We start from the raw sequence: 27,068 nt of genomic DNA, 5'->3' as shown, positions 1-27,068 counted from the left end.
CTTGTAGCTCTGCATAAAAATGTGACTCGGCCTCTTGGGAAAAGACTGGAAGAGTTACACATCGTGAGCTTTTTGTGCGCTGAACTTGCTTTCTCGCATGATCAAAAAAATGTTCTTGCCGCAGTTTCTCCTGCTCGTGTCTCAATGTGGAGTATCATCAGGGTGCAAAAGGAGTGGGTGTGGGAGGGGCTTATGTGGAGATTGCATGGAAATCAGGAAGTGAAAGGACTGGATGTTTTGTTTCAGCTTCAGTTTTCGATCTGCTTTGCTTTTTTCCAACCAACAAAGTGTAAAATTGTGATACAGGTTAATCTTTCAACCCCCTGCCTGAACCGAGCCCATTTTCTCCAGTTCGGCTTTACCCAAATCTAAAAGCTACTTGAGAAAACGAGGATGAAAATGCAACACAAAAGTGACCCAAAAAAAGCTATAAAAGAGTAACAAAAACGTGCCGGGAAAAGCAACAACAACATGGTAAACAAACAACAGAAACATGACTTAAGAGTGTTGAAAAGGCCATAAAAGAGCAACAAAATAAAGTGACAAAAACGTAATGAAAAAGTGACAAAAGAGTGGCAAAAAAAAGTGTGGGAAACTTGAAAAAGTCTCAAAAAAGCAATTAAAAACTAATGAAAAAACAACTTAAATGCAACAAAAAAAAAACGAAAACATGACAAAAATGCTTAAAAAATCAGACATGAACACAGCGACAAAGCAACCAAGAAATTCCTTTATTTTTTTATTTTTTTTATTTTTTTTATTTATTTATCCAGTATAACACCCATAGAGATTAAAAAGTTTTAGAGATCTTAGCTTTCAAATGAGGTGTTACACTGGTCTATAGGCTGTAAACTCTCCAGTCGAGAAGCTTTTAGATTTGGGTAAAGCTGAACTGGAAAAAGCGTATGGTTAAGGCGGGGATTAAGAGGTTAAAGAGCTTCAGATTACTACCAATTACCTGCACAAAGCATAATACCCTGTCATTAAAGAGACTAGATGCAAGTTGGTCATTTTATACTCACTACTGCCACCTCAGGTCTTACGCGTAACTGCAGGTTCTATATTAAGCTCATGCATGACGGCACTTCGGACCCGAAGTAACACCGTTTTTACTGACAGCACAGGATTTTAGAGGCAGTTGTGGTGAACAGGTCTGAGCTCATTCCGCACATTAGGACATGGCTGGAACATTCATTTCATTTTTTCGATCCCAAAAATATGTTTTTGTTTGATGAATGACTTTAGCTGGTCATTCATAACACTGAGCTGCCTCCTTCTCTTGTGCACAGCTAAACCAGGTGGCGGAGGACCCTCTGAAGCGACCGGTGGTGTATGTGAAGGGCAACGACGCAGTGAAGCTCATGAACATCGTCAACAAACAGAAAGTGGCCCGTGCTCGCATCCAGCACCGACCGCCCCGGGTAAGAGATTTCTTTCTTTTTTTTCCCCACAAAAAAAATGTTTCTCAGATGTTGAAAACAAACCCGCAAATTCCAGCTGTGAAATGTGAGCGCTCTTTTTTGTAGTCGCCACTCGCCCCGAGGCTTTGGACATTCGCACGGCGCTGCATCAGATGGATATCGCTCATTCAAAGAGCTGTTTGTTTGCTTGGAAAATTTGATAAGGAAGCGCTGCGCCGCGAGGTCAAATAACTTAAGCCGTAATGAGAGCGGAGTGTGATAAAAAGATGCTACAGACAGAACACTCACAACAATCTGGTCTTTCTGCGCCCGTCTTATAAATGTCATGACTCTAAATCATCGGCTTTTGATTTGGATTAGCTCGTCAAAAACAAGTCATGCACAGATGGAAGAAAAGCAGAGCCGGACAATTTATGAGCCGGCAAAACAAACTCTTCCATGGCTTGCTAAGTTTGTGTTTTCATTTGGAAAAGGGCAATTTTGTCAACACCAAATCATTTGCATGGCTTTTATTGGCATTCTTTCATCACATGCTTTACAGGTCAGTGTCTTGAGTTATATAAAGTTTTCTTCTATGAGGGTCACTATGGAAACGCATTAGCGGGAGAACGGCCGAAAGCTTTACCTGTAGAAACAAGTTCAAATTCTAACCAAGCTGCGATTAAATATCCTTTCATTATTAAAGTGTGTTCGACCTAGCCTGCTGTTTTATCGACAGTCTATTCCAGGGATGGGCAATTCATTTTCATAAGGGGCCACATGAGAAGCCTGAATTGAGTCGGAGAGCCGCACCAACAATAACTCAAACTTATATCAGGATATATCGCCGGGGTCCATAAACAAAAGCTCAAAGGAAAAAATGTTTTTTATTGGGGAAAAACATTGAGGACTTTTTTTTTTTCAATAAATGAATAATAATAGGACTGCAGCCTCATAAAAACGGCTTGCACTTATTGCACTTTACACAAGTCTTTGCTACACTGTAGTCAATATTCATTCACTGCGTGGTAGTAAGCTACTATTGCCCAGGTGCAGACTGTCCATTTCCCACTTGACTACAATGGTAAATGGTCTCAACTTATATAGCGCTTTTCCACCTACGTTAGGCACTCGAAGCGCTTTACAGCAAGGATCCGCTCACCCATTCATACACCAATGTACGCAGACACTGGGGGCAATCAATCCTCAAATTTGGTCAAATTTGCACCACTTGTACGGCCTTTTCGTCAACAAGAGATTAGTGCAGCTCTGTCGGGTCCCTTTGAATCCATTGCAAGTAAATACACTGCCCGAACAAAGAAAAGGTCACACGCTCAAATATTTGGTTGGACCGCCTTTATCTGTGATTACAGCACAAATTCGTTGGGGCATTGTTTCAATAAGCTTCTGCAAAGTCAAAAGATCCAGTGTTGCTTTCATTTCTCACCAAGATCTTGTATTGATGATGGGAGAGTGTGAAATCCATCTCCAGCACATCCCAAAGATTCTCAGTGATGTTAACATATGGACTAATCCATGTGTGAAAATGTCTCATGCTCCCTCTTTCACAATGTGAGCCAGATGGATGCTGGCTTTGTAATCTTGGAATATGCCTGTGCCATCAGGGAAGAGGAAATGCATTGATGGAATAACCCGGTCATCCAGGATGTTCAGATAGTCAGCAGATCTCATGCTTTGGTCACATAGATCGTAGAGATAATAGAGTGAGTGGGAGTGGTAGTAAAGTGAAAATTTGTTTTAGAAGTTTCGCCAATTATAGAAACATCTGTAAGTGTTTCTATAGATTTGAAATTAGTCAGGTTTCTATTGAAAAATCTGACCAAAAATGATGGCCTTAAAAGTATTGATAGTGTGTGCAGCCATATACAATTGTTTAAAACATTTGTATAAAAATCCAATCTTTGTTGTTATTTTTACACTATCTATTTGACACATGTGATACTCTTTTTCCCACAGCAGCCCACGGAGTACTTCGACATGGGCATCTTCCTCGCCTTCTTCGTGGTCGTGTCGCTGGTCTGCCTCATTCTGCTCATCAAGATCAAGCTGAAGCAGAGAAGGAGCCAGGTAAGACAACAGAGGAAATTCAAGTGCACCCTCCCTTTATTTATTTAGCATATCAATAAGTAAGTAACTGCCTGGCCTGTACTGACAAATAGCTCTCGAGCTGAAGCTTAAGCACGCCACATGAATCAGGATTACCATTTAATTAAGGTCTTTCGGGCATTAAGCATTCAGAAGTCGTGACACCGTTTAGACCTGGATGAGGATGGTTTCCCGCAGGCGTCGCTGTGGAGAGGTGAGCTGGAGACGTGACAGTCATTTTCCTCAGCCGGTAATTAAGGGAGCGGATCGCAGTAGGACGTCGTTTGTCACACAAACGCCCCGTGCTGAATCCTGAAACATTAATGAAGGGCTTGTGGTGGTTCAACTACTTACTTTTCAATCGCATTCTGCATAAACCTTTAATGCTTCACCTAACACTTGATATTACTGTCATGTAGTTGTACTTCATTGTGTTTTGCTACTTGGATTCTGGTTGGGGATTAACACAAACATCTGTCTCGTCTGCAGAGCTTCACAAATTTGGCTCAGATTATTAAATCACTAGACAATTCTGTTTGTGAATTATCTGAGATTATTTGGAGACCAATGTAGCAATTGCCGAAATATTTTGCACTAGGTTCCAAACTGTGGTACTTGTTCAGATGGTACAGAGAGTCATCAGCAATTTAAAACTGTATTTATCTAATTTCTGATTTCATTTTAATGCAATGCTTATATAATGTAATGCGTTAAAGTTGGTGAGCGTGTGTCAGTTTATACAGCATGATTTGACGTTAATCTGGGCCTGATGGTATTTAGAAGGTCATCTATTTTATGAGGTTCTACTTGGTGTGAAAGGTTTGAGAATCATTGATGCTAGCACTGAGCTGCAACACAATCTGACCTTAAACTACTTTACAAAGAACTGGTTCTTATAGTTTAGCAGAGGTTGAACAAGGTCATATTCTGGTCAGATTACAACGGTAATTGCTCAGAGTAAAATTGGCATTTTACCTTAGATAAAGGGCTTGAAATGTGCTTTAATTAAGACGACCAGTGCTGATTTCCAATCAATCAATCAATCAATCAAAACTTTATTTATAGAATGCTTTTTATACAAAATTGTAACATAAGTGCTTTACGGATTAAAAACAGTCCCCGCCCACCCAACCACCCACTCCACCCACTCGCAAACTGACAAAACTTAGTTCACACCACACACTCCCACACGATTTTGAGTAGATTTGGACTAACTTGAAATAAAGATTGCCAAGAGATGAAGCATTAATTTGCCTAAAATAAGATGGCTTTACTTGTCTAACAAGACAAAAATCCTTTAAATGGGAAAAAAAGTCAAAGGCAAGAAAAATCATTCTTCTTCCATTGGCCCTAAGAAAGCTCAAACCTATTCAAAATCAGCACAAATTACGATAATTCAAGCACTTTTAATTCATTAGATTAGATAGCTTTCCCCACCCTGTAGTTCTTCAAAGTTCTGCATAAATATTAACACAATATTACATGACAGTATGAGTCTAATTATACTAGTTCACAGAAGGAAAAAAGAGTTGGCTTGGATTAATAAAAGGTGTGAGTGGAGAGGCAGATGGTGGGGGCTCTCTGATGTGCGAGTATTATATGTCCACTTATAGCACATATAATGCCATACCTCATTTGAAAGCTCAGATCACAATCAAGGCACCAATTAGAGGACTTGGATTATAAATTAAAAGTTATACGTAAAATAAAAACTTGATGCAAAAATATTTACGTTTTGTTTTGGGGAGACAGAAAAACTACTATGTACACTACCTTTGAAAAAGAAGATAATATAATTAAGTGCACAGTCATCTTGACATGTGTCTGTCCTGTCGCTTCAGAGCTCCATGAACAGAATGGCCATCCAGGCTCTGGAGAAAATGGAGACGCGCAAGTTCAAGGCGAAGGGGAAGGTGGCGCGGGAGAACAGCTGCGGCATCTCGGACACTCTGAGCAGCAGCTCCACCTCGGACTGCGCCATCTGCCTGGAGAAGTACATCGATGGAGAGGTGAGGACGCCCACTGCACTGGACAAACCATCACACCTCGTGTCATTGGGATGGCACTGCACATGTACAGCGTGACTATAAATTATGGAGGGTTGAACTCATAAATGGGTATTGGATTTGTGAGATGGATTTGAGAATCGGAGCTTTGGATTCAACCAGTGCTGAAAATTAGGCTGTAACTGCTAATCTGAAAGTTCACATGTATGTTATTTTAAGCAATTATTGGAAAATGTACTAAAAAACATGAAATTTAGAGGAATTATCACTTACACTTTTGATTCTCAGTCTTTGATATTTTCTCTGTTGAATGTTCATCATGCATTGATAAAAAAAAAAGCAGGAAAGCAAAGGCAAAGTCCCAGCTGTGTAGGCCACTTCTGGGCTATTTTCTCAACCCTGGTCATCTGAGGGTTTTGTCATGCTTTTTCTGTGGTATGGAACATAATGCAGTGCGTGGACAATGGCATGGAAGTCCCCTGGTGTGTGAGCGAGCTCTGCTTCTCTGGGCTGACGCGGTTTCCTCCACCTTGTAGATGTTTAGTCGAGGCTTTGCGAGCACCTGGAGAGATAACGGTACCACAGAGCGCAGCTTGTGATTGAGCTTCCTGTTTTCCCACTGGCCTTCTTTAATCCAGACTCATTCATTACATCTGCGGCGGTCTCCGGGGAGTTCGTGTAATGCATGACAGGTCCTGGCTCGGAGATGCTGCAGGGACGCACGCCCTGGGGACACATTCGGGGCATGAGTGGGTATTGTCTTGTGCTGTGGAGATGTGTCTTTTGGGCGAGTAGAAGAAGAAAAACAGAACAAAGCGTGGCGCCACAACTGCACGTAGGAAGTGGCAATATAATAGGCTCAATAGCATCAAAGCCATTTTTGAGTAGGCTACCTGGGAAAAAAAGAACATAAAGATGATGAGTCACTTTGAGCAACACAGCACGGCACTTTTGCCTGTGAATTTGTATTTACAGCGCCTTCTGTTGCGTTTTTTTCTAGACTTCTTCCATGGCAATTTTACTTTTCAAGATGTATTAGTGGCATGACAGTTTGTCTGCCCTAAATCATCTCCAATCCAATTAAAAACATTCCCAATGTAATACTGTTATATGCTGCCCCCTTCTGGGCATTTAAGAGTTTGTGTGTTGCTCTCTTGGTTGCTCTAACTAACCTCCATTTGTTCATTACTTTTCAGGTTTATACGTACTTAAAGTGGAGCCTTTAGCATATGCAGTACAGATGTGTGAGACAGAAAGATCATTTTACTGCTCTGAATGCTAATGTATTGAAACTATTCTTGCAGGAGTTGCGGGTGATTCCATGTGCACACAGATTCCACAAGAAGTGTGTGGACCCTTGGCTGCTGCAGCACCACACCTGCCCCCACTGTAGACACAACATCATAGGTAAGTCACAGACACCAAACCCTATATTTTGTAAAAATATCATAGATTATTATTAAAATAAAAATTATATAGGAATTATTATTATTTAACTATGTGGTTTGTTTGTTGTTAAGACTGTCTTTTATGTTTTATGAATGAATGTTTGACAGTGCACTTTGAGCTAGTTGCACCTTTTTCCAATGTGGTTTTATTTTTTGTAAATGGCAAATAAACTGAATCGGAGAAATAATCAAATCAATTAAATTGTGTGTTTTACAGAGCAAAAGAAGGGCGGCCCTGGTCCTGGTTGTTTAGACCCTAATAACCCAGTGCACGGGAGGCAGCAGAGGGTGGTGTTACCTGTTCATTATCCTGGACGGGTCCACAGGGCTGGTGGGATGACTGCCTACCCCACCAGGACCAGTATGGACCCTCATGGGAACCCCATCACAGTGCTCACAGTGGACCAACATCCAGACCCTCAGGGCCTCTACCCACCCCAGTCCACCTCCACCTTTCTGCGGAGCTACCACCCTGCACTGCACCTGGACCACTCTCTGAGTGCACACCACTGTGGGCTGGAGCACCGCGGGCCCCCACCGTACGGAGCACAACCACATCATGCTGCTTTCAAACGTCCCAAGTTCCACGGCCGTAGCTTCTCCCGAGCGGCATGCTTCTCTCAGTACGAGACTATGTACCAGCACTACTATTTTCAGGGTCTGACTTTCCCTCAGCAGGAGGGGGTTCCAGGACCCGCAGGGGCCATGTCTGGGGGAGGAGCTCACAAGGGACATCACAGCAGGGCCTTTCAGCAAGGGCTGCTCTACCCCACAGTGGTCCATATGGGCCCGACAACATCATCACGGATAGCAGAGAGTGGCAGTACGTCCGGGCTGAGCTGTTACCATGGCCACCGCTCAGTGTGCAGTGGGTACCTTGCAGACTGCCCTGGCAGTGACAGCAGCAGCAGCAGCTCGGGGCAGTGCCACTGCTCCTCTAGTGACTCTATGTTGGACTGCACTGAGGTCAGTAATCAGGGGGTGTATGGCAGCTGCTCCACCTTCCGCAGCTCCCTGAGCAGTGACTATGACCCCTATGTGTACCGCAGTAAGAGTCCCTGCAGAGGGGCTACTGAGGCAGGGGCCTGCCCAACAGCTTCAGCCGACGAAGCCTCAGCCTCTCCAGCTCCCCTCCAGCACCCACCTGGGGGGGACCACACCTCCAGCTGCAGTCTGGAGGCCAGGGACAATACTAGCACTACCTCAGCCTCCGCTCTGGAACATGAACGGAGCAAGGTCCAGGACAAGCTGGGGGAGCACGGGGTGGCAGCCTGCAGCTGCTGCTTTGACGTGCTCCCTCCTGTAGAGTGTAAGGGGGTAGACTCTGAGTGCTCTGGAGCCTCAACCTCAGGGCGCTGTCGCAGAGCAGGAGCAGACTTTCAAAACTCCAAGAACTACTTCACTGAGCATATGTGCCCTTCAGCAGAGCAGGTGGGCTTTGATGGGCTGCCCTGTTGTTTTTACAAAGAAATGAAGGTTCACAGAGCCGCTACAGGACACTTCTCAGAGGACTACTCGGTCAATGTGCAGTATGCACATGCAGACTCAGACACCTGCTCCGCACAAGGATGCTGTGAACTCAATCAGAGAATACCTATAATTCCAGAGGACACAGACTGTGAACTGGGCCCAGTGTCAGAAACACAAAGCAGTTTACTGCCATCTAGTGTCAAAATAGAGTCAGAGGTGTGGACAGGAGAGCAGCTTGAGCCCAGAGAGGGTTTGTACACAGGACAGTTGAGGGCTCGGCCTCAGGCATACACTCAGGAGGACGAGACATGTGCTTTGTTCCACCCTCAGCTCTCTGTAAAGCCCAGTTCGTTGGGAAGTAGTGCTGCTGCCAGTGACGGTGCAGCGAAGGTATAAACTCTGCCATATCTTCACCTCAATGTCAATCATTTAAACCTGGAGTTGCCTTGTTCTACCCTTGCTCTCTGAGCTCTGAATGTTATCATCTTAGATGTGTGAATTTCTACTGAAATGGCCTGTCATTTCTACATAGTGTGTCAAGTTCATTCCTGTGGCCACCTCCCTGCACCAAACTTTATTTGAACTGCAGTCATGATCAGATGTTAAATAGTAATACATTTTTTTTTAATAGGCCGTCTCTTGAGGCAATATTTATTAAGAATAAATGAATTTGTTATCACAAACATTTGCAAACAAATTTACAGTTTACACAGACTGTAAAAGCAACAACTCACATAGTTTATGTGGACATAGCTAAACCAAAACTGAAATTTTTATGTACTTTTTTAATCGCAGGGAAAAGGGTCTTTGCTTTGTGGCCCAGATCAGTTGTAACGAGCAACTACAATGTTTAGGTAAAAGCTTAGAAATGTGAATCTATCGATGTCACTGTCCTTTGGCAATTATCTAAACTAACTATCAGCATTATATGCATGTGTCCACTCATGGCATGGAAGAAATGTGCCAGAATAACCTTAAGCCTTATGCTGGTGAACTATTTGTAGCAGTATCTATCTACACACCCTGTCACTTCTGTGGTGTAACAGGAGTGACAGTGTCAGTGGATAGAGTACTCAGGTGTAGCACACTTTAATGTATCTGCGGTCACTTACAGATGTCCTCCATGAGGTAATGCTTGCTCAATGGTTCTAGTGTGTGTCAAGGCCAAAGGAGAAGACCCATAATTCATAATGGTTCCTAATTTACTGTGACTTTTGTATTGATGCAGTCATACATACTACAGTGTGTCTGTTTGAACAATGTTCACTAAGTCAATGTTGTCATTCATGCATTTGTTTGTCCTACAGACTATTTTATACTGTTTCTATGAAATATACACTCTCTACGCAGAGAACCTTCTCCAATAACATTATTTAAGTTAACCCAGTGCTGTAATTTGTGAGAATCTAATCTTGCCTTTTGCATAGAGATATATACCTACTGCAGATAGAACATTTTGGGGTACTTGAGTCACTATTTAATTGTTATTGTTTCTAGCACTTAAAAAGATGAAAGTGTACAAAATTAATATTTTTAATTTTCTAAGAATATAATTATTTTCCATTACCATAACAAATGTTTAAAAAGGCTAGAAATCAATCTGTGTATATTTCTGTACCTGTATAGCAACACATTTCATAAATGGAAATATGTTCTCTGAATATTTATTTACTAATATATTTATCTTCAAGCCATGTCTTATGTTAAGAGTGTATGGACGTTTGAGATGCTTTTTATTTTGGAAAAATCACTAACATAAGGCTTTGTATATACATGGTAATTGCACACAAGACGATTAAATCTTCTCTGACCAAAAACTGATTTTAAAATTTTAGTACCATACAGTTTTGTAATCAACATGTACAAAGATGTGTAAAATATACAGTTTTATTCATGTCGTGTTGTGACTTTGTCTTTTTCACTTTTAGATGTTTTCAGAACAGGTTTTACAAGTTGACCCTTGCTTGACATAATTAAGCAAGTTTCTGGCTAAGAAATTTTAGCTTAAACATACACAAAATACTGTACTTTTAAATCCACATTTATACCATTAAGTCCATAATTGTGTCTGATAAGAGACCAAAACATCACACCACTGGTCTTAAGCCTGGTTACGTAAACTTTTGGATCAAGGACACTCATAGAGCAATAAATAGAAAAATATGCACATTTGGATGCAGATAGGACGCTGCGGTGATCCTGAAAGAAGAGAAGTTGAGGTTAACAGAAGATTAGTGTATATCTACTGTGAAGGGACAGAATAATCTACCATGCCTCAGAGCTTAAAGCCAGAGTGAAGTGCCACAATTCCCCCGTTAACGTTGTAATAACGTGTGCAGTAGAAACCGGCATCCTCCATCATGGCTTTGAACTCTTCCTACAATGACAAAACACATATATGTCAGATAAAACTATCTTACATTTAATGTCAAAGTAGCAGCTTTGTTACCTGGTCTGGGAACTTCCGAATACTCTCTACCAAATACTGATAAGATTTCCAGTCTCCAGCAATAACTTCTCCCAAAACTGGTATAACTTGAAAACTGTAGGTATCATAGAGCCTTTTGTCGATAAAGGGGGGGAAAAATATAATTAATGCCCATTCTCACACAAAAAGCTTATTCAATTTCATACTTTTGGTTGATTGCGTATCAGTGCTTAATAGTCCAAACAAGCGCCTTAGTCAACTTTTGTAAGAGTTGACTAAGGCGCAAGATACTTATCAATGTGTATAGACCAAGATTTTTTGACACTGACAGCAGATGAAAAGGTGAAGAGCCAGATAATGGTTGTGTTGTCTTGGGTAAATAGCCTCTGCAAATATTACTGCAGTCGCTTGGTTTAGTGCAGAAGCAGTTTTTTCTTACCTTGACAAAATAGGATTGGACACTTTGCTGAATTCTAAGCACATAAATCTCCCGCCAGGTTTCAGGACCCGCAGAGCCTCCTGTAAAGCCTGCAAGATATTCATTTACTTGTAATTATTATGGCTTAGATGTCTGGTCACACTGACGTAGATGTCATCTGCTCACTACTGACCTGCTCTATGTGAGTAACATTACGAATCCCGAAAGCAATAGTGTAAATATCAAACTGATCATCGTCAAAGGGAAGCTCCTCTGCATCTCCCGCCACCCATGACAGACCTGAACACAGAAAACATTCATACAAATTGTCAAGAGCCATATCATGGTTTCGGATAGTAAAGTAAGTGACCATCTGAAGTAGTGTGATGATGGATAACCTTACCAGATGTCATGCCCATGCTGTCTGCTTTCTGTTTGCCCACTGTGAGCATCTCCTTGTTGATATCACAGACCACAGCTTTAGATTCTAGAGGTTCTGCCCCTTGCTCATTTGAGTAGTTGGAAGAAATGTCCTGCCAGGATGGTGTCTGCATCGCCCTCGCCTCTCGCCTTCTCACCCGCTCTTCCTGAGTCTTGATGTATTCCAGAAATCGGAAAGCAATGTCACCTGTGAGGGGAAACAAAACATTACTAAGCAACATGAAAAACACTGGTTTATATTAAATCAATGGTAGCTTACAGTACCTGTGCCTCCCGCTACATCAAGGAGACGTGCCCCGGGCTGTGGGTGCATGACATGCAGCAGAAAATCCTTCCACAGTCTGTGAATGCCCAGGCTCATGGTATCGTTCATCACATCGTATTTCTGAGCCACGTTCTCAAACACCTGGTACACTGTTCAGTTGGTGAGTAAGGAGTATTAGTAAGTATGTTGTGCTCTTGGACAAGACACTTCACCAAAAATAGTCACTAACCACTAGGGCTGGGACAAAATATTAGATCGGACTTGGATCGCAATACTTTGTGCTGCAATACCAGGTATCGATACTTTACTAAGTGTTGCAATACTTACAATACTTTTTTTTTTATCACACACTCCTTTGTTTTCCAGTAACAGTTATAGCACTTTGTTACATTATGTCATAATGCACTTTTCAATCGAAACACTTTAGTAAATGTCAAAAGGCATTTGGTTAATAAAATTTGGACACATGACTTTTTTACACATTTTAAGGTAAACATATTACTTATAATAATTATTTATTGTCTTACAATACGTATCGTATCAGCACTGAGTATCGTGACAAAAGTGGATCATCCCAGCCCTACTAACCACCCAGAGTAGTACGGAATGAATGAATAATGACGACAGTGTGGGGCTTTGAGAAACTTGTCAACACAGGCTGGTAAAGGACACTACGAGTGTAAGCCATTGTAGCAATAATATAATGCAAATGTTTTGACAAATTACCACATTACATAAAGACTATGAGTGCTAGTGATGGGCAAAATGAAGCCTCAAACGATGTTGAAACTGAAGCCTCGCACTATACTGCCATCTGCTGATGATTTTAAGTAATTATAATTGATAAAGCAAGTACACTTTACTTTTTGCCTGAGTTGCAACATAAGAAGAGCTCGCGTTTGGCGGCTTTGAGAACATCCTTCTTAAGGTATGGGCTCACATAATAAACCCATGAATTCATACATTATATAAGCTGAGGCTTCGATCTCATCTCCTGATTCATGAAACACGATACTTCATTTGACACGCCCACTTTAGCTCGAAACACACACTCTGAAGCCGTGTTCATTTTCCCATCACATAACTATCATGACAGTGCCCTGCGGTCTGTCCTTCCCTGTGTCGGCACAGCTGCAGTCACTAACCTTTCCTCGCCTTTTCCTCCTCTGGAACCGTCTCAAAGCCGAAATGCGTGTTTCTGTCCCCGGCTTCATGGCTCAGGCACCGACACAATAGTGGATTCCAACGCTGTGGTGACCCAATATAATTCCCTTTACCCAAGTTACGGAGCTCTCTCCGGGCAAACAACCTGATGGAAGCGGCCATGATAACAGGCCAATGTTTATGACGTAACGCTGATGTCATAGTCACGCGACGTGGTTTGTTTTATAAACTTTCAGGGAGGGTCGTTTAATATAACAGATCCATGGGGAGGGTCTACTGTGAAAAATACATGTGACCTCCCGGACAATCTTAAAATAAAATTGCACAATACAATAAAAAAAAGATTTTTTTTTTTTTTTTTTTTAAACGGCCGGCTAATAATTTCAGAAATATGATGAAACATGTGTGAGTAGGATAGGACTTGATTTCTTTTGATAAATGGTAACCCACCTTTAATCTCATACAACGGTATTTTATTGTATTTTTTTTACTTCTAGGCAGTACTCCATACTTGGGTAAATAGGCCTACTCTTTCTACTGTCAATAAATCGTGTAAATAAATCTATGTCGAAAAATGAACAAAGATGATTCCCTGACTGCTAAACCTGATCTTGTCCGATGCTGAAATGGGTTGAGAAATGCAGAAAAATCTAAAGTTGACCATTTGTAGCGTCGCTGTCCAGGTGAAGGTGCTGAAACTGACAAAGTGACTAATTGTTTAAATAATCAAGTGGAGCAGGTAATATGACAAACCAAACCCAAATAATGTGAAATGTGTAATATTTCCAACGGCACAGACACTTCATGAGTATAAGATTAATTCATCAATTTAATTTGATTCTTTGATTCACCGTTTTACCTCTTATAGATTTGGAGAGAGAAGATAAATGTTTTATTCAAACAAAAGCTAACTGTTCCCTCAAAATATTATGTTAAGCATACATAGAACATATTTAATAATATGGTGTCACTTTATTTTACATTGTATCTAACTGAATTTAGTACAATGTAATGTGCTCTGAAACAATCTGTAATAACTTGTACCTATGTAGTATGTACACAATGGAATAACTTGTATGAGTACTTTTTTAAGTACATAATGTAATAGGACACACCCTTGTGATGCTCACAATATGCAGAATAAAAGTCAGCTCAAATTGCAGTCCTGCATAAACAGCTGTCAGCAGTGAATAGCTACAACATGAAAATCACCAGCATGAAACAGGCAGACACATGCATGAAAGACGCACTGAAGTTCACAACCACATTTTGTTGGGGTCATAGACGATGGTACAAAGCGAAATAGATCCAGACAGACAAGTCAGTGCACGGCGCGTAATCCAGATTTATATATATAACAACATGGAGTCATTTAGCCTAATTCAACACACTCTGGTGCCGCTGTCGTCTTTCTTTGCTTTCACAATTCCTTTCTTTTCTCAATTCCTACTGAAAAATACTGAAGTAAAGGCTCAGCATTTGGTGAAATGAATAAATAAATAAATAGCCTAAATAAATAATAGTCATAACGAGTTGTGTTTGAGTGTTTTATCTACCAGTACTTCAACATAAAACCAGCCTAGTTGAAGTTTAGTGATAAATCTACTCCCAGAAGTACATGTCAGGTAATAATTAATATAACAAGATAACAAGATGAGCTCATATATTGCTAATGAGACTGAAATACCATGGGATCCAATGGGACAGTTAGGCCTACTGATTGGCAAAAAAGTTTCACTAATTCAGTGTGTTTTGTCATTTGTAATGATTCCACTAGAGGGAGTGAGAGCCCCTTAAATATATTCACTTCTGAATGAGTGTTGTTGTATCGCTTGTTAGGGAGAGAAGTTTAGCTAAAGGTACTGAGATTCAGAGCCACCTTAACCAATGGGCTAGCCTAGCAGGGGCTGGAGCCCAGGGGAAAGAAAACAAAAGGTGATTCGTTGATTTTCAAGTCAATCACTTCACTTTGTGGCATGACAAACCGTATGTGATGATTGTGCTAGGCTCCTGTGTGTGTACCTGGAGTAGCCCCGCCCTACCTGGCCCAGAGGGATACATGTAGGAGTAGCAGGGTTAGGGTTTTTGTGGGATTTAGGGTTAGGGAACCAGGTTAGGATTTAGTTTAGTTTATTTTATTTTATTTATTTATTTGGACAGGGACAGTGTACAATATACATTAACCTCAAAGGGAGAGATGCATTGTACCAGGTTATAGCACTTGTGCTAATTTCCACCTGTAGGGTTAGGGTTTGCGCTGAGGGGGGGTGGGGGCCTACAATTCTGTTTAAACCCCGGGGCCTATGTGTACATTAAGGCGGGCCTGCTGAGATTGTGTTGAGGAAATGTTGCTGAAGTTGTTTTGCGTTGACACATTTCTCGGGCTATCCCACACCAAGAAGTATAAAGAATGAGGCTATGGAAGACTGGGTTGTACTGTGCATGTTTGAGGTTGAAAAAGAGCACCTATAGAAGCGATTAGAAAGGGCTTACTTGGTCCAGGAATAGAACCTATTCTTGCTTCAACTTTGTTTTCCTCACTCTTTTAGTTTTTTTCCTCCACTGTGATGTGATTGAGAACAACTGGTCTCCAATGATATATCGGCCATGGCATTTTACAAGGAGCACTAATAGGTTCATGTTGTATAAATTAGCACACATTCATTTTACGCATGTGCTTCTATAGGAGGATAAGGCTGGTTAAAATGTTATCCCCCCCCCCCCCCCCACGAACTTTCCTGAAATTATTCCATGGCGGTTTCCCCAAGAATCTAACAAGTTCCAGAGTGGGATCAAAGTAACACCTTTTCTGAATTAGGAAATCTTTCTGAATCCTATTACCCACCATTTCTTGTTTGTTTTTCACAATATCTCAGTTGTAAGGCTGGACTCCCACTGTTTCCCTGGTAAACATGCAGGTTGCATGCTTGACCTCCTCTCACAGGGGGCCAATGGGTTACACATGGTGCACCCCCCCTCATGAATGTGCATCGCCGACACTGTCTGGGAGTCATTTCACAGATCTGATAAGTGCTTGGATTGGACTTCTGAGCGGCAGGCAAGGGCTGGATTCTGTGGAGTCGTCAAAAGTATCAGAGTAGGAGCCATAGGCAAAAAGAAATATTTGAGAAAAAATAGTGGGCTCTGATGGAGTGGGGTCTCGCTGACTTGAGTGTGCAGTAAATGAAGCAGTTGCAGTGTACTTTATTGTCACCAAAGGGAAATGCATCTTCTGTCTTTGACACTTTCTTCAATTCCACTGGGACAACCCATGAGGGGCAGTGCAGCGCTCGGGGACTCATCTCCTGATGGAGTCCGGCTGATGGTCAAAAATAACCTGGCTGGAGGAGGAAACCTACGCAGACATGGTGAGAACATGCAAACCCCACACAGAGACGCCCCACCCGGCCTGAACCCGGGACCTTCTTGCCGTGAGACCAGAGCGCTAACCGCACAGCGCCTCTGTGAATAATGCAGTGTGATGTGATATACTGTATACACCTCTTTTTTTTCTGTAGTGGTGAAACTAAGTTTGTTTTGTCCTCCTTCAGTATATTGTAAACTCAGACATTTGTGGAGATAATATTACGCATCAAATTATAATGCATTTCGCTTTCATGAGCTTTAGGGCTAGTTTCATCCCTGAGAAGAAGTGGGATATCAGTAATGAGTAAAGGAAGTTAGGGATGAATTTGGACACAAATTACAATTTGATTTACTCGCCACTGTTTCATTGGTTGTGAACAAAATAAGTCAGGTATAAGGCCATTTAGCCAGGTTAGGAGAAGTGATTGCTCTAACTCTAAATCTGTGAATCCATGATTCTGTTCAGAATTTTAAGTAACAAATGGCTTTTTAATGTATTTTATGTTGATTATTGGTTCTCCCATCTTTAATGAACAATCAGTAATTTGTTAGATTGGAGAAGAATGTATCTCGTGGCAAAATCGGGGTCAAATTAAAATTATGAAACACTATGAAAGTCCCCTCATACATTACAAGCAGAATAATGAACAAAACGTGATTAAGAAACATGCATACAGTGTTTATTGGCAACCAGGACACATTAAATAAAACTACAAAGTACTTCACTTATACAAAAGATAGATTATATCCCATTCACATACAAAAGAACAATCAATAATTTACTGTATAAATTAAACATTTCACTAAACTATGTACAACTGCATGAAAACAATGATTTGGTCTATGCACACATGGTACCGGTGAGATTCTTACGTCAGCTAAGTGGACACATGGAAGTGGCCAAGTCTTGGAGAAAATTGTAGGCTATGGTCTTCTCCGATGGTCAGGATTCAAAATTACAGTTTGCACAATTCCCAGAGTTATCCAGACAATTATGATTTTGTAGTCGTCCTGTCAAATTTGGTTAGAATCTTATTTAACTTGCACTCATTAAAATTCCCTTTGCTACCACATCCTTTTCTCTTCATGACTGGTCGACTTTGCAATAATGAAAATGAAGCTGGCACACAAGTTGATAAGAAATACAATTTGTCAAAACCTTTTTTGTTGTCCCTCAAACTGTGTCAAGTGCTTGGATATCCTAAGTTTCAGTTGCTAAAAATGGCTGCAAAATAGTTCAAAGTACTGTTTTATAAAGTATGATGAAGAATTTGTAAGTGCACAATGGTTAAAAAATAAAATAAAGAAATAATAATTAGAAGGCTAACCTTTAGCCATTATCATTCTTTGCAAACCAACCTGGATGTATTTAGAAATTGCTTTTGGAAGGGCATTTGGCCTAAATGATATACGCAATCACTGCACACTGAGATAGATAATTTACAATGTTGACCTTGTAGGCGTTCCATTTACTTTGGCAGTAGAGAAGAATTACAATGCAGATGGTGCACGGGCTGAATTTTGACCTTTCAGATGTAGTCTAAAAGTCACCGAGCTGTTCTGAGCTCGAGCACCGTGGAGGAGAGCGAGGCACGCTGTTACACTAAGCAAGTCATCACGACACTGGCATTTCAACAGTAAAAGGGTGCGAGAACTAAGTTTTCTGTGTGACCAGGAAATCATACTGTTTGGGTGCGATAGCATCAATATGCATTATTGTATATTTAAAGGGACACTGCGTAACATTTTGGACTATATTGTTGCCATTTGTGCAAAACATGCTCCTATTGACCAGCTCGACACAGAAAAATACTATTACTGCAGGGAATAATCAAAGAATGGATTTGGATGAGGACCTAACCTATTTTAATCTCAAATTCTACTGACTTTAGACACATCTCCATGGAGACGAGCTGGAGACGTACCCACTCCCGGTAAAGCTACAGTCATGTCTTAGGAGAGCTGAGTAAAAACACATGATTGTTTGTACATTTATGAGGTAATTCTTCAATGATGAAGTATGCCAGTATTTCAATTTTATTTAGAAGTAAAATTCTACGCGGTGTGCCTTTAAGAGCATTTCTGAACAACTTTAGATTGGTAGAATAGGATGTTTGGTGCTATTTATCTGCAGGGATCCAGCAGTTTAGTTGTTCCGCTGCTTTTTTCTTTATCTTTTAAAACATTGTTTTGACTGTTCTTACTTGATGGATGTTGTTGCCTTGTAACAACAAAATAGGGAGTTTGGGCCTTACTGTCAATATATAACATTCAGTCACAAACTCCATACACAAATATGCTTCTGTTTTTATGTTGCTACAAATATATTAATAAAATACAAAACCACGTGTAAGAAGAGTAACAACATGCCTCTGTCTCTCCAACCACGACATTTAGGTGCTTCTTGTTCATTGTTTGCAAATCTGTCCACTAACTTTGCTCAGTGCTTCAGTGTCGTAGTTGAGACACCAACTGAAAGAGCTGACATAAATATCACCATTCCCACACTGAATGACATAATGTAAAAAAACAACACATGCCCTCCCTTGTAATCAGAGGACAACTTAATGTGAACAATATGCTCAGTAAACGTCCCGGGACTATGCAGAGCAGGCAGACATAAGGGGGACAGCTTTATCGTACAATGTGAAGAGTTTGTTTTCTAAAAGGCGGCGTTTTCGGGAATGAATCATTTGGACATCCACTTACAGCGGATTTACTACAGACGATGGCGTATGCTTGGACTCATAGTACACATAGTATCTATTCGGGTCATCCTTTTGTGCCGTGTTATAGAACCAAAACGCTTCACAGTGATTTGAGTGTGCGCCTAAACAGATGTTAGCGATCCGAGACGAGGGAAAAGGAGAACCTTAAGGCACTTGAACATTATCAAACCGGAAAGCCACCCACTCACCCAACGAGCTCGCGTACCCAGCTCTAATGTCTCTCCCCAAACCAATCCCTAAATGGCAGTTAGCTTGTCAGCAATCTGCGCCACCCATCCAAATGACCCCTCCTCTTTCTCCCTCTCCACACCACCACTGAGTGAAGTGTGGGCGGGCTGCTGCTTCTGATGTTTTCGTTTTATAGCGCATGATTCATCCCCCCCCCCAAAAAAAAAGTGCTGCGGTATCTACCTTTGCCGAGCGACTTTCATGTTGCCGTGTCCCCAGAGAGCTCGTGTCCTGGGAAAACAACCCTCTTGACAGAACAGTTTGCACGAAGAAAAGACAGGAAAGTTGGACAAAACAAAACACAAATACACGTTTCTTTGGATGGAAGGATTGTTTTTGGTCCAATGTTATGAGGCAGTTATGTGTGTGTCGTCTCGCTTTGACACTGGTGAACTGTTGCTAGCAGTACATACAGTTCCTTGATGTCAGGCCTTAGATTTGTCCCTCTGTAACTTGTCCGTAACTTGGAAGGATGCCAGTTTGTAGTCACCAAACTACAAACCCCTTGCAAACCCCCCCTTTTTTTTTTTTTTACCAGAAAGTTTGTTGCGTTCATCAAGGGACAACCCCCCCATGTCCTCTTTGGGCTGACCGCGCTGGCCTTATCGCCGTTTTAGTCGCAAGTTCCCCATTCGTTTGCTGTGAGCCGCTAACTTGTCTAGCTTGTTAGCAATAGCACTGCTTGTCCAAGTTCAATTAGGTGCAGCCCTGGCTTTTGTGGACACAAACTGAATTGAGGGAAGTGATTTAAGTTCTCAGTGAAGCACACTCGCAGCAGCAGTGGCGCTAGTTGCCCACTAGGGGGCTGAGGTCTCCGTGGTGGTTCTTTAGCTTCTTCTTGAATAGGGAGATGGAGGTGGAAGGCCGGTACAGGATGATCCATGGCTCTGAAGAAGTGGTGCTCTGGCTGCAGCTGTCGGAACCACTTACTGTCGGGACGTTGGGAGCCCTGGGACACACAAAACATGAAAAAACTGGGATGAGAATCAGGAGAAAAGTAAAAGCCAGAAGGAGCAAGACAAGAAAGAAAGGAGAGGTAGAGAGAGCGTTGAAATAAAACAGCCACAAAAGAGTGAGCCCAGAGGTGGTAGACAATAAAGAAAAGACTTAAAGAACAAAGGTTCTCTACAAAGGGACAGAGTTTGCCTCCTCTATGTGCTGCGATGTTTCATTCATGCCTTGCCAGATAAACTCCACGCGCTTGAAGGCGATAACAATAAGAAAAGTTCATTCTTCAAACTTGATATGTTTCTCATAAGGATTCTATGTAAGAGGTTTCCTCCAAAATACACCAGAGACTGTTCTGATCTTTACTCAGGCACAGGTATTGTTTAAATCCACCGCGACTTAATCACAAACTTGTTGAACTCGAAAATGCACAAGCGTTATGTAGACATTTTTGGTACTTACTTGACTGTCATGTGCAGCAGTAGCTTGGCCACCATGGCGATAACAGTGAGTATGAGCAGCGCCGCTAGTGCATAGATGGTCCACACTGCGAACAGAACAGAAGAGACCTCAGCACATGTATCATACTGTACATCCCAGAACTGGCAACCAAGCAGATGACACTGAGAGGGTTAGGAGGCTACAAATTGCCCGAGAAGCATAAGCACACCTGTAAGTAGTGTTCAGCTGATAGATGGGAAATAGTGGTGCATTTAGGGAGAACATCTGGTCTCCTCCAGTTGAAAATGACATGAAATAGCCCTTTGAGAGTTCAGGAGCAAGTTTAGGAGGGAATCAAAAGTTTGAGTAAAAAACAAAACAAAACAAAACAGAAACGGCCACCACAGTATCCACAAACCAACAATGCAGGGTTGAGACAAAGCGGACAGGACACAGGGGGCACATACTAGCGCTGTGGCCAGTGGTCAGGGAGCGTCCAGCCCACTGACCTGGCATGTTGTGCTCTGGTTTCCCAGGGCTGGACGTGATGACGTAGAGGTAGGAGCGCCCATTGGTGGTGCCGTTGGAGCGCTCGGTCACCCCTCCTGCCAGCTGAGGGCCGCTCGTACTGGAAATGTCCTCCCCTTCCTCTTCAGAGTCACTTCGGTCGGGACCTCGCAGGGCTGCAAGACACAATATGGACATTTAATTTTTATGGGATTAATGCTGGAAGCACACACTCTTCTCATACACACTCAACACATAACTGAAATTGCATTGTTAAAGTGGCAGAGGGATGCCTGTATTTGTAGCTTTAAGGCAGTTGTTAGCAAGGTTTTTCAGTAATATTTGCTCTCAGTGTGAGTGCTACCCTTCATGCTGTTTTATAACAATCTTTTTTAACGTTTTTTGAAACGTTTATTCCAAGAGCCATGCACTCACAGCAGTTCTTTTACCACTATAAGATCAACTAAAAGCCATTCTGTTTTATTTTTGTTGACACAAATGTGAACCAAAGCCTCTACCTACTTATTCAATTTCAGACAGATTTCAGCAGTTTATTGCATCTGTCCAATCCAGTGAAATGTGTCCCACACAATATAATGCATACCTCTATTTTTGAAATGTTTTCTTATTCTGTTTCAGCAGCTGCCTCACACTACTATAGTTCCTTCCTCCATCATGAACTGGTAAAAAGTGACAGTCATAATTGTGCTTTATGGCGCGGTGAGTGATCAGTGTACAGTGAAAGCGAAGCCATGTTGTTTGTAGTTTCACCTAACGCTGGACATGGATCACTTAACGCTGCTGTCTCTGCGGCTAAGCCGCCGCTCGCAGTAATAGGATCCACGGTGTTGACGCGCTTGTTGAAAGGCGCTGTATACAGTGGGGCACGAGTGAATGCTTAATACGCGCTGGAAACGGCTAAAGTTGCAGAAACATCTGGGCTCGCTGTAAACATGCGGTGTCCAAGGCTTCTCCAGACGTCCCTGGAAAAAGTGTTTGCAATAAATTTAGCTTGTTTAAACCTGAACACGAGGCCAGATGCAACTCATTTAGGCGCACACGAGGGAAAACAAAAAAATACAACAAGGTTGTTGTTATTGTGTGACCAGATAAAGCTGGTATTTTTGCCTGTAATGTGAAAATATGACACAAAATCTGAGATTGCAAATCTTTAGAGTACAAATGCATAATCTGTGTACCATCTGGTTATAATCAAATGCTATATACATCTTGAACATAATTTTTTTTCGCAATCTGGCATCCACTTGCAGCAAGACGGTCCAAGTCTCAATTCCTGGACACTTTATAACTTCTAGATAAGATTACCGCTCTATTACTTGTACAGTGGGCTTTATATCTACTTTAAATGACACCAGCAGACTTCATATTTAGCCCTTCACTCATCGATTTAGTCCATGTAGGAGGCATGGAAAGTTGAGGTTGCTTTGCATTTGGTTCAGGAGCAGAGCGCAGAAGCCGGCTGCTGTAGTCTGATAACAGGGAGTTCTAAGAAAAACAAAACCGTATTTAAATTTGCAGCATCACCCCGGGCTCTGAGACATTGACTGGCAAATGGAAAAAGAAGGGCTCGCCAGTGGTGAGACAAGTGACTCGCGAGAGCTAAATGCCAGAGTCCACTACAGCAGCACCATGCAAATCTGCACCGCAGCACACACTTGGCCCGGGAAATGTGTCTGAGGCTGGGTTTACTTTGAGCCTGCGCTGGAGAATAGAGAAGCATTAAAATAGGGACTGTTAACTTTCCCTGATGAGTATTTTGAGGGTTACTTATTTCTATATCATTTACTTTATGATTGTTTTATTATCGTGAGAGCACTTGAAGTGACATCCCAACATTTAAAGCAGAACTAAGTAACTTGTTTACCTTGATAAAGCCTTTCCGTAGTCCCTCTGGGGGAAATACAAGTGTTAATTGGGGGGTCTTTCATCTCCCCCAAGTGTCTTGCGTCTTCGCTGCCTACGGGTCAGAGGCCCCAATACACACTAATGGCATCACGTAGAAGAAGCTAACCGGCTAACGGGCAAAGCTCACTGCGGGCTAGCACCACTTAAATAGTATTGACAGCCAAGTTTGAGTGAAAAAAATAATCTCCATTGTGTAATTGGATGTACAATATCCCTCTGTCCCTTTGTCTTTTCTATCAGCGTAGTATTTACTCTCACGGACAATTAATGAGTAAAAAAACTCAACATGCTTCAACACCTGCAGTGGTGCTTAAGGCCTCTAGGGGCATGAGTTACTTATTACTGCTTTAAGTCAATTTCAGATGTGAAGATGCCTGACCTTGGTAAAGCAGAGCGAAACCTTGGGCCTGGTTGGTGCGGTCCGAGAAGAAGTAAAGGATGACAAAGTCCCCGGTGACGTTGAGCATCTCCCGCGGAGGACTGCGCCAGTCGTAGCGCGCCACCACCTGGTTCGTGTATCCATCCAGCAGCTCCACCATGTCCGTCTGGTCCGAAATGTCGAAGAAGGTGAAGTTGAAGAGGATGGCGGAGGCCCCTGGCACCTGTATGGTCCAGTAGCACACCCGGCCTGGGTTGTACTTGTCAGGGAAGTCAGGCGAGTAGATCACTCCAGAGGGAGAGGTGTAGTTCCCTCCACAGGCCCCCACTCGAGCTGTGGGAGAGAGTGCCACACAAGTGTGAAATTAGAAACTGCAGCCAAGCCTGGGGTTGATTTCAGAGGCTGTGACCAGGACCTCTGCCTCATTTGGTATATGAAAGTGCAGGAAAATAAGTGTGAGATTTTCAGCTAAATTCAAAATCTTGTTCGCCATCAAAGTTTACTTATGGTGCAAAACTATTCCATGATACCTGTGGAAAAATTAAATCTAATAACATACATGACATGAATGCATCAAGTTAACCTCTTATCCCCCATTATATCCAAGCGCATTTTCTCCAGTTCAGCTTTACCCAAATCTAAAAGCTTCTTTTTTGTTGCGTTTTTCATCGCTCTTTTGTGGCTTTTATGTTGCTTTTCCGTCACTCTTTAGTCGTGTTTTTTTGCTTTTTCTGTATTGTTTGTTGCATTTTCATCCTCGTTTTTGTCCCCATTTTGCTTTTTTTAAGAAGCTTTTGGATCTGGATAAAGCCGAACTGGAGAAAATGTGCTCGGTTCAGGTGGGGGTTAAGAGGTTAGGCTTAAAATGGACAAAAGCATAATTGCAGCTTATAAAACTGCTTTTCATATATACTTAAATGATGTAAATTAGACTACTCAAAACTGCGCAATGGAAGTGAAATCTTACTCTAGGCATGTTTTTGATGAGGGAACAAAGTTGTAAAATAATAAAATGCTCAACAAAAGTCGATTTTGCATCATGTGTCCCTTTTAAATCTTAATTGTGTAATTGTTAAGTAATCATGCCATACACAGCGCTTGAGCTCATCACCTTGTTGACCTTTCTGTGAGTGTTCCCAAATTCATCCGCGACGTTCTAATGACAGGTGTGAAAATGCCAGCGGCACTGACTGTCCTCACCTCACTTCCTATAAACTTTACAGGACGACACAAAAAGCACGTAGCCCGCTCACCTGTGCAACGCTCGATTCAGACTTATGATTATGCCAAATCACAGAGATCAAAACTTGCTATTAAGCTGAGATCAAAAACTTGCTATTAAGCTTAATATTTTGAGCTTTAAAAAAAAAACCTGGCATAATACTGTTACGTCATGCAAACATAATATATTTAGTCTGTCTCCTTCTCAAAAGTATAAACGCTGAGTCATGAGGTGGGGCTCCTAAGTGTTTTTTTGTTGTTTTGTTTTTATAATCCAGACAGCATCACTGAAATCATTTCATTTGTTTTGAAGACTCACTGTGTAGCATTTTGGATCACACTGTTGCCAATACAAAACGTGCTCCTAATGACCAGCTAGACACAGAAAATGTTTCCAGTAGGTAGTAGAAACAAGAATGGATTTGGATGAGGACCAAACCTACTTATTTCTCATGTTTGGCAGCCTTTAACACCTTAATCCCCATCTGAACCGAGCACATTTTCTCCAGTTTGGCCTTACCCATGTCTAAAAACTTTAAAAAAAACAAAAAAAAAAACATCAAAAATAGCAACAAAAACGCTGGAAAAGTGACAAAAAAGTGGCAAAAATATGACATGAAAGAAAGGGATGAAAGAGCAAAAACAAAAAAGAACATCAAAAATAGAGACAAAAACAGCACAAAAAAGTGACAAAAATGTGACAAAAAAGTTACAATCACTTTTGTAGGTCCTAGGTTTCAAATGAGAATGTTTCAAATGAGAATGTTGCTCTCCAGTTAAAAAGCGATTTGATTTGGGTAAAGCCGAACTGGAGAAAATACACTCAACATCCCCAGTAAAGTCAGTTCTGGGGAGAGGTGAGCCACTCACAGCAAACACACATTTATTTTTTTTAAAGGTATTTTTCAATTGTGAAAATATCTGTAAGAAAACCAATGCTTGTATTTTATTCTATGTATTGTTACCTAATGCTACTTGGTGTGGCTTTAAATTAAAAGCATAAAATACTAACGCTAAAGTATTTTACAAAGCTTGATTAATCTGCTGAGACGATGGCACTGGCGATTCCAATTGAAATATTCTTAAAGGGATATTTCAGGATTTTTGACATAGGGCCTCATTTCCTAGTTATCCAGAGTGTTGCTGATTTCTGGATATATTGTTTTTGTAATTCAAGCAGTTCTTATATTTGAAGAGTTTCGTGGCGCTAGGCTAGTGCAAGGCTAGCGCATTTCTACGATATCAGCTAGCCTGACTAGCTGATATCAGCTAATGATATAAATGTCTGTGTCGATAGAATAATTTTTGGAATATAACTGACCTTGCATCACATGAATGATCGCATTTTGAGGGACTATTTTCTAGCAGATCACTCCACCACTGCGTAGCTTATACAACCACGAAGCTGATGCTGCTCAAACATAAGTTGTTTTAAATGCAAAATTACTCTATGGACACATAAATGTATATGGTTAGTCTGGTATTATAAGTGATTTGCCTCAGGTGCTCTGTGGAGCGGGTCAGACTGTTTTTAATGCAGGCTAGCTGACATCGTAGAAATGTGCTAGCCTTGCACCAGCCTAGCGCCACGAAACTGTTCAAATATAAGAACTGCTTGAATTACAAAAACAATATATCCAGAAATCAGCAACACTCTGGATAACTAGGAAATGAGGCCCTATGTCAAAAATCCTGAAATATCCCTTTAAATCAGAACATTATTATTAGACTATGACAATGAGTGGCCACAACAGTCTCTTCTAGAGGTGGGAAACACTGGCACGACAACCATGGGTTCCAATAGGTCACAACAACGTCACAACAATGTCCTCTTTGTTAAAGGTTAAAAGTTGTCTGCCTGTCTTACTGTCGAAGATGATGACCCAGCCGTCGCCCCCACACGGCTGGTTGTGGTTGCCGAAGCAGACGTGGTTACACTCCATGCCAGGCGACTCTCCGTTCTCTTGCAGGTCCACCTCGTTGCCGCAGAAACAGGCATACCCCGACTCCATTCCGGCCAACTGCAAAAGCAAACATCCCAAACTATTTTCCCACGATGCTTTTTAATTTACATGAGAGAAAGCCACTGGCGGATGACATATGGTTTCACAGTTTTGTTCTGGAAAGACGAAATGTGTTGAAGTTTAGTCCACATTCAAATAAAGATGATTTATGAG

At 41.6% G+C, this 27,068-nt stretch overlaps 3 protein-coding genes across 5 annotated transcripts in view; 1 reads left to right on the top strand and 2 right to left on the bottom strand.

Annotated features, from left to right (window-relative positions):
• Positions 1 to 10,630, top strand: part of znrf3 (zinc and ring finger 3) — an 82,806-nt gene extending 72,176 nt beyond the window's left edge. The window contains exons 4-8 of one of the 2 annotated variants that reach the window (XM_079571728.1): positions 1,290 to 1,421; positions 3,381 to 3,488; positions 5,348 to 5,515; positions 6,817 to 6,919; positions 7,178 to 10,630. In XM_079571728.1, coding sequence (XP_079427854.1) covers positions 1,290 to 1,421; positions 3,381 to 3,488; positions 5,348 to 5,515; positions 6,817 to 6,919; positions 7,178 to 8,826 — 2,160 coding nt within the window. In that variant the 3' untranslated portion in view covers positions 8,827 to 10,630. Of the gene's footprint in view, positions 1 to 1,289; positions 1,422 to 3,377; positions 3,489 to 5,347; positions 5,516 to 6,816; positions 6,920 to 7,177 lie in introns of both variants that reach the window. The other variant, XM_079571727.1, reaches the window with a different exon arrangement.
• Positions 10,631 to 10,657: 27 nt separating this feature from the next.
• Positions 10,658 to 13,322, bottom strand: coq5 (coenzyme Q5, methyltransferase). The gene is made up of 7 exons (XM_079572057.1): positions 13,128 to 13,322; positions 11,982 to 12,131; positions 11,680 to 11,904; positions 11,470 to 11,576; positions 11,298 to 11,386; positions 10,880 to 10,991; positions 10,658 to 10,807 (listed from the first exon to the last, which is right to left on the bottom strand). The coding sequence occupies exons 1-7, from the start codon at positions 13,306 to 13,308 to the stop codon at positions 10,706 to 10,708; spliced, it is 966 nt and encodes a 321-aa protein (XP_079428183.1). The 5' UTR covers positions 13,309 to 13,322; the 3' UTR covers positions 10,658 to 10,705.
• A 5,275-nt stretch (positions 13,323 to 18,597) lies between these two features.
• The window catches only part of kremen1 (kringle containing transmembrane protein 1), a 73,826-nt gene continuing 65,355 nt past the window's right edge, over positions 18,598 to 27,068 (bottom strand). The window contains exons 5-9 of one of the 2 annotated variants that reach the window (XM_079571963.1): positions 26,759 to 26,912; positions 23,671 to 24,003; positions 21,326 to 21,541; positions 20,880 to 20,964; positions 18,598 to 20,418 (exon numbers count right to left, since the gene is read on the bottom strand). In XM_079571963.1, coding sequence (XP_079428089.1) covers positions 20,256 to 20,418; positions 20,880 to 20,964; positions 21,326 to 21,541; positions 23,671 to 24,003; positions 26,759 to 26,912 — 951 coding nt within the window. In that variant the 3' untranslated portion in view covers positions 18,598 to 20,255. The remainder of the gene's footprint in view (positions 20,419 to 20,879; positions 20,965 to 21,325; positions 21,542 to 23,670; positions 24,004 to 26,758; positions 26,913 to 27,068) is intronic. The other variant, XM_079571964.1, reaches the window with a different exon arrangement.

The sequence above is a fragment of the Gobius niger genome (genome assembly GCF_951799975.1).
Source record: "Gobius niger genome assembly, chromosome: 1".
Classification (NCBI taxonomy): domain Eukaryota; kingdom Metazoa; phylum Chordata; class Actinopteri; order Gobiiformes; family Gobiidae; genus Gobius; species Gobius niger.
The sequence above is the reverse complement of the archived record's forward strand: the minus strand, read 5'-3'. Positions and strand labels throughout refer to the sequence as shown.

What these genes read in the sequence shown, in the direction of transcription:
- coq5 (XM_079572057.1), bottom strand. Translation starts at nt 13,308, where the DNA reads ATGGCCGCTTCCATCAGGTTGTTTGCCCGGAGAGAGCTCCGTAACTTG. An exon ending in GGAGGAAAAGGCGAGGAAAG is followed by an intron (nt 12,132 to 13,127) that starts GTTAGTGACTGC and finishes CCAACTGAACAG; the next exon opens with TGTACCAGGTGTTTGAGAAC. An exon ending in TGATGTAGCGGGAGGCACAG is followed by an intron (nt 11,905 to 11,981) that starts GTACTGTAAGCT and finishes TTCCCCTCACAG; the next exon opens with GTGACATTGCTTTCCGATTT.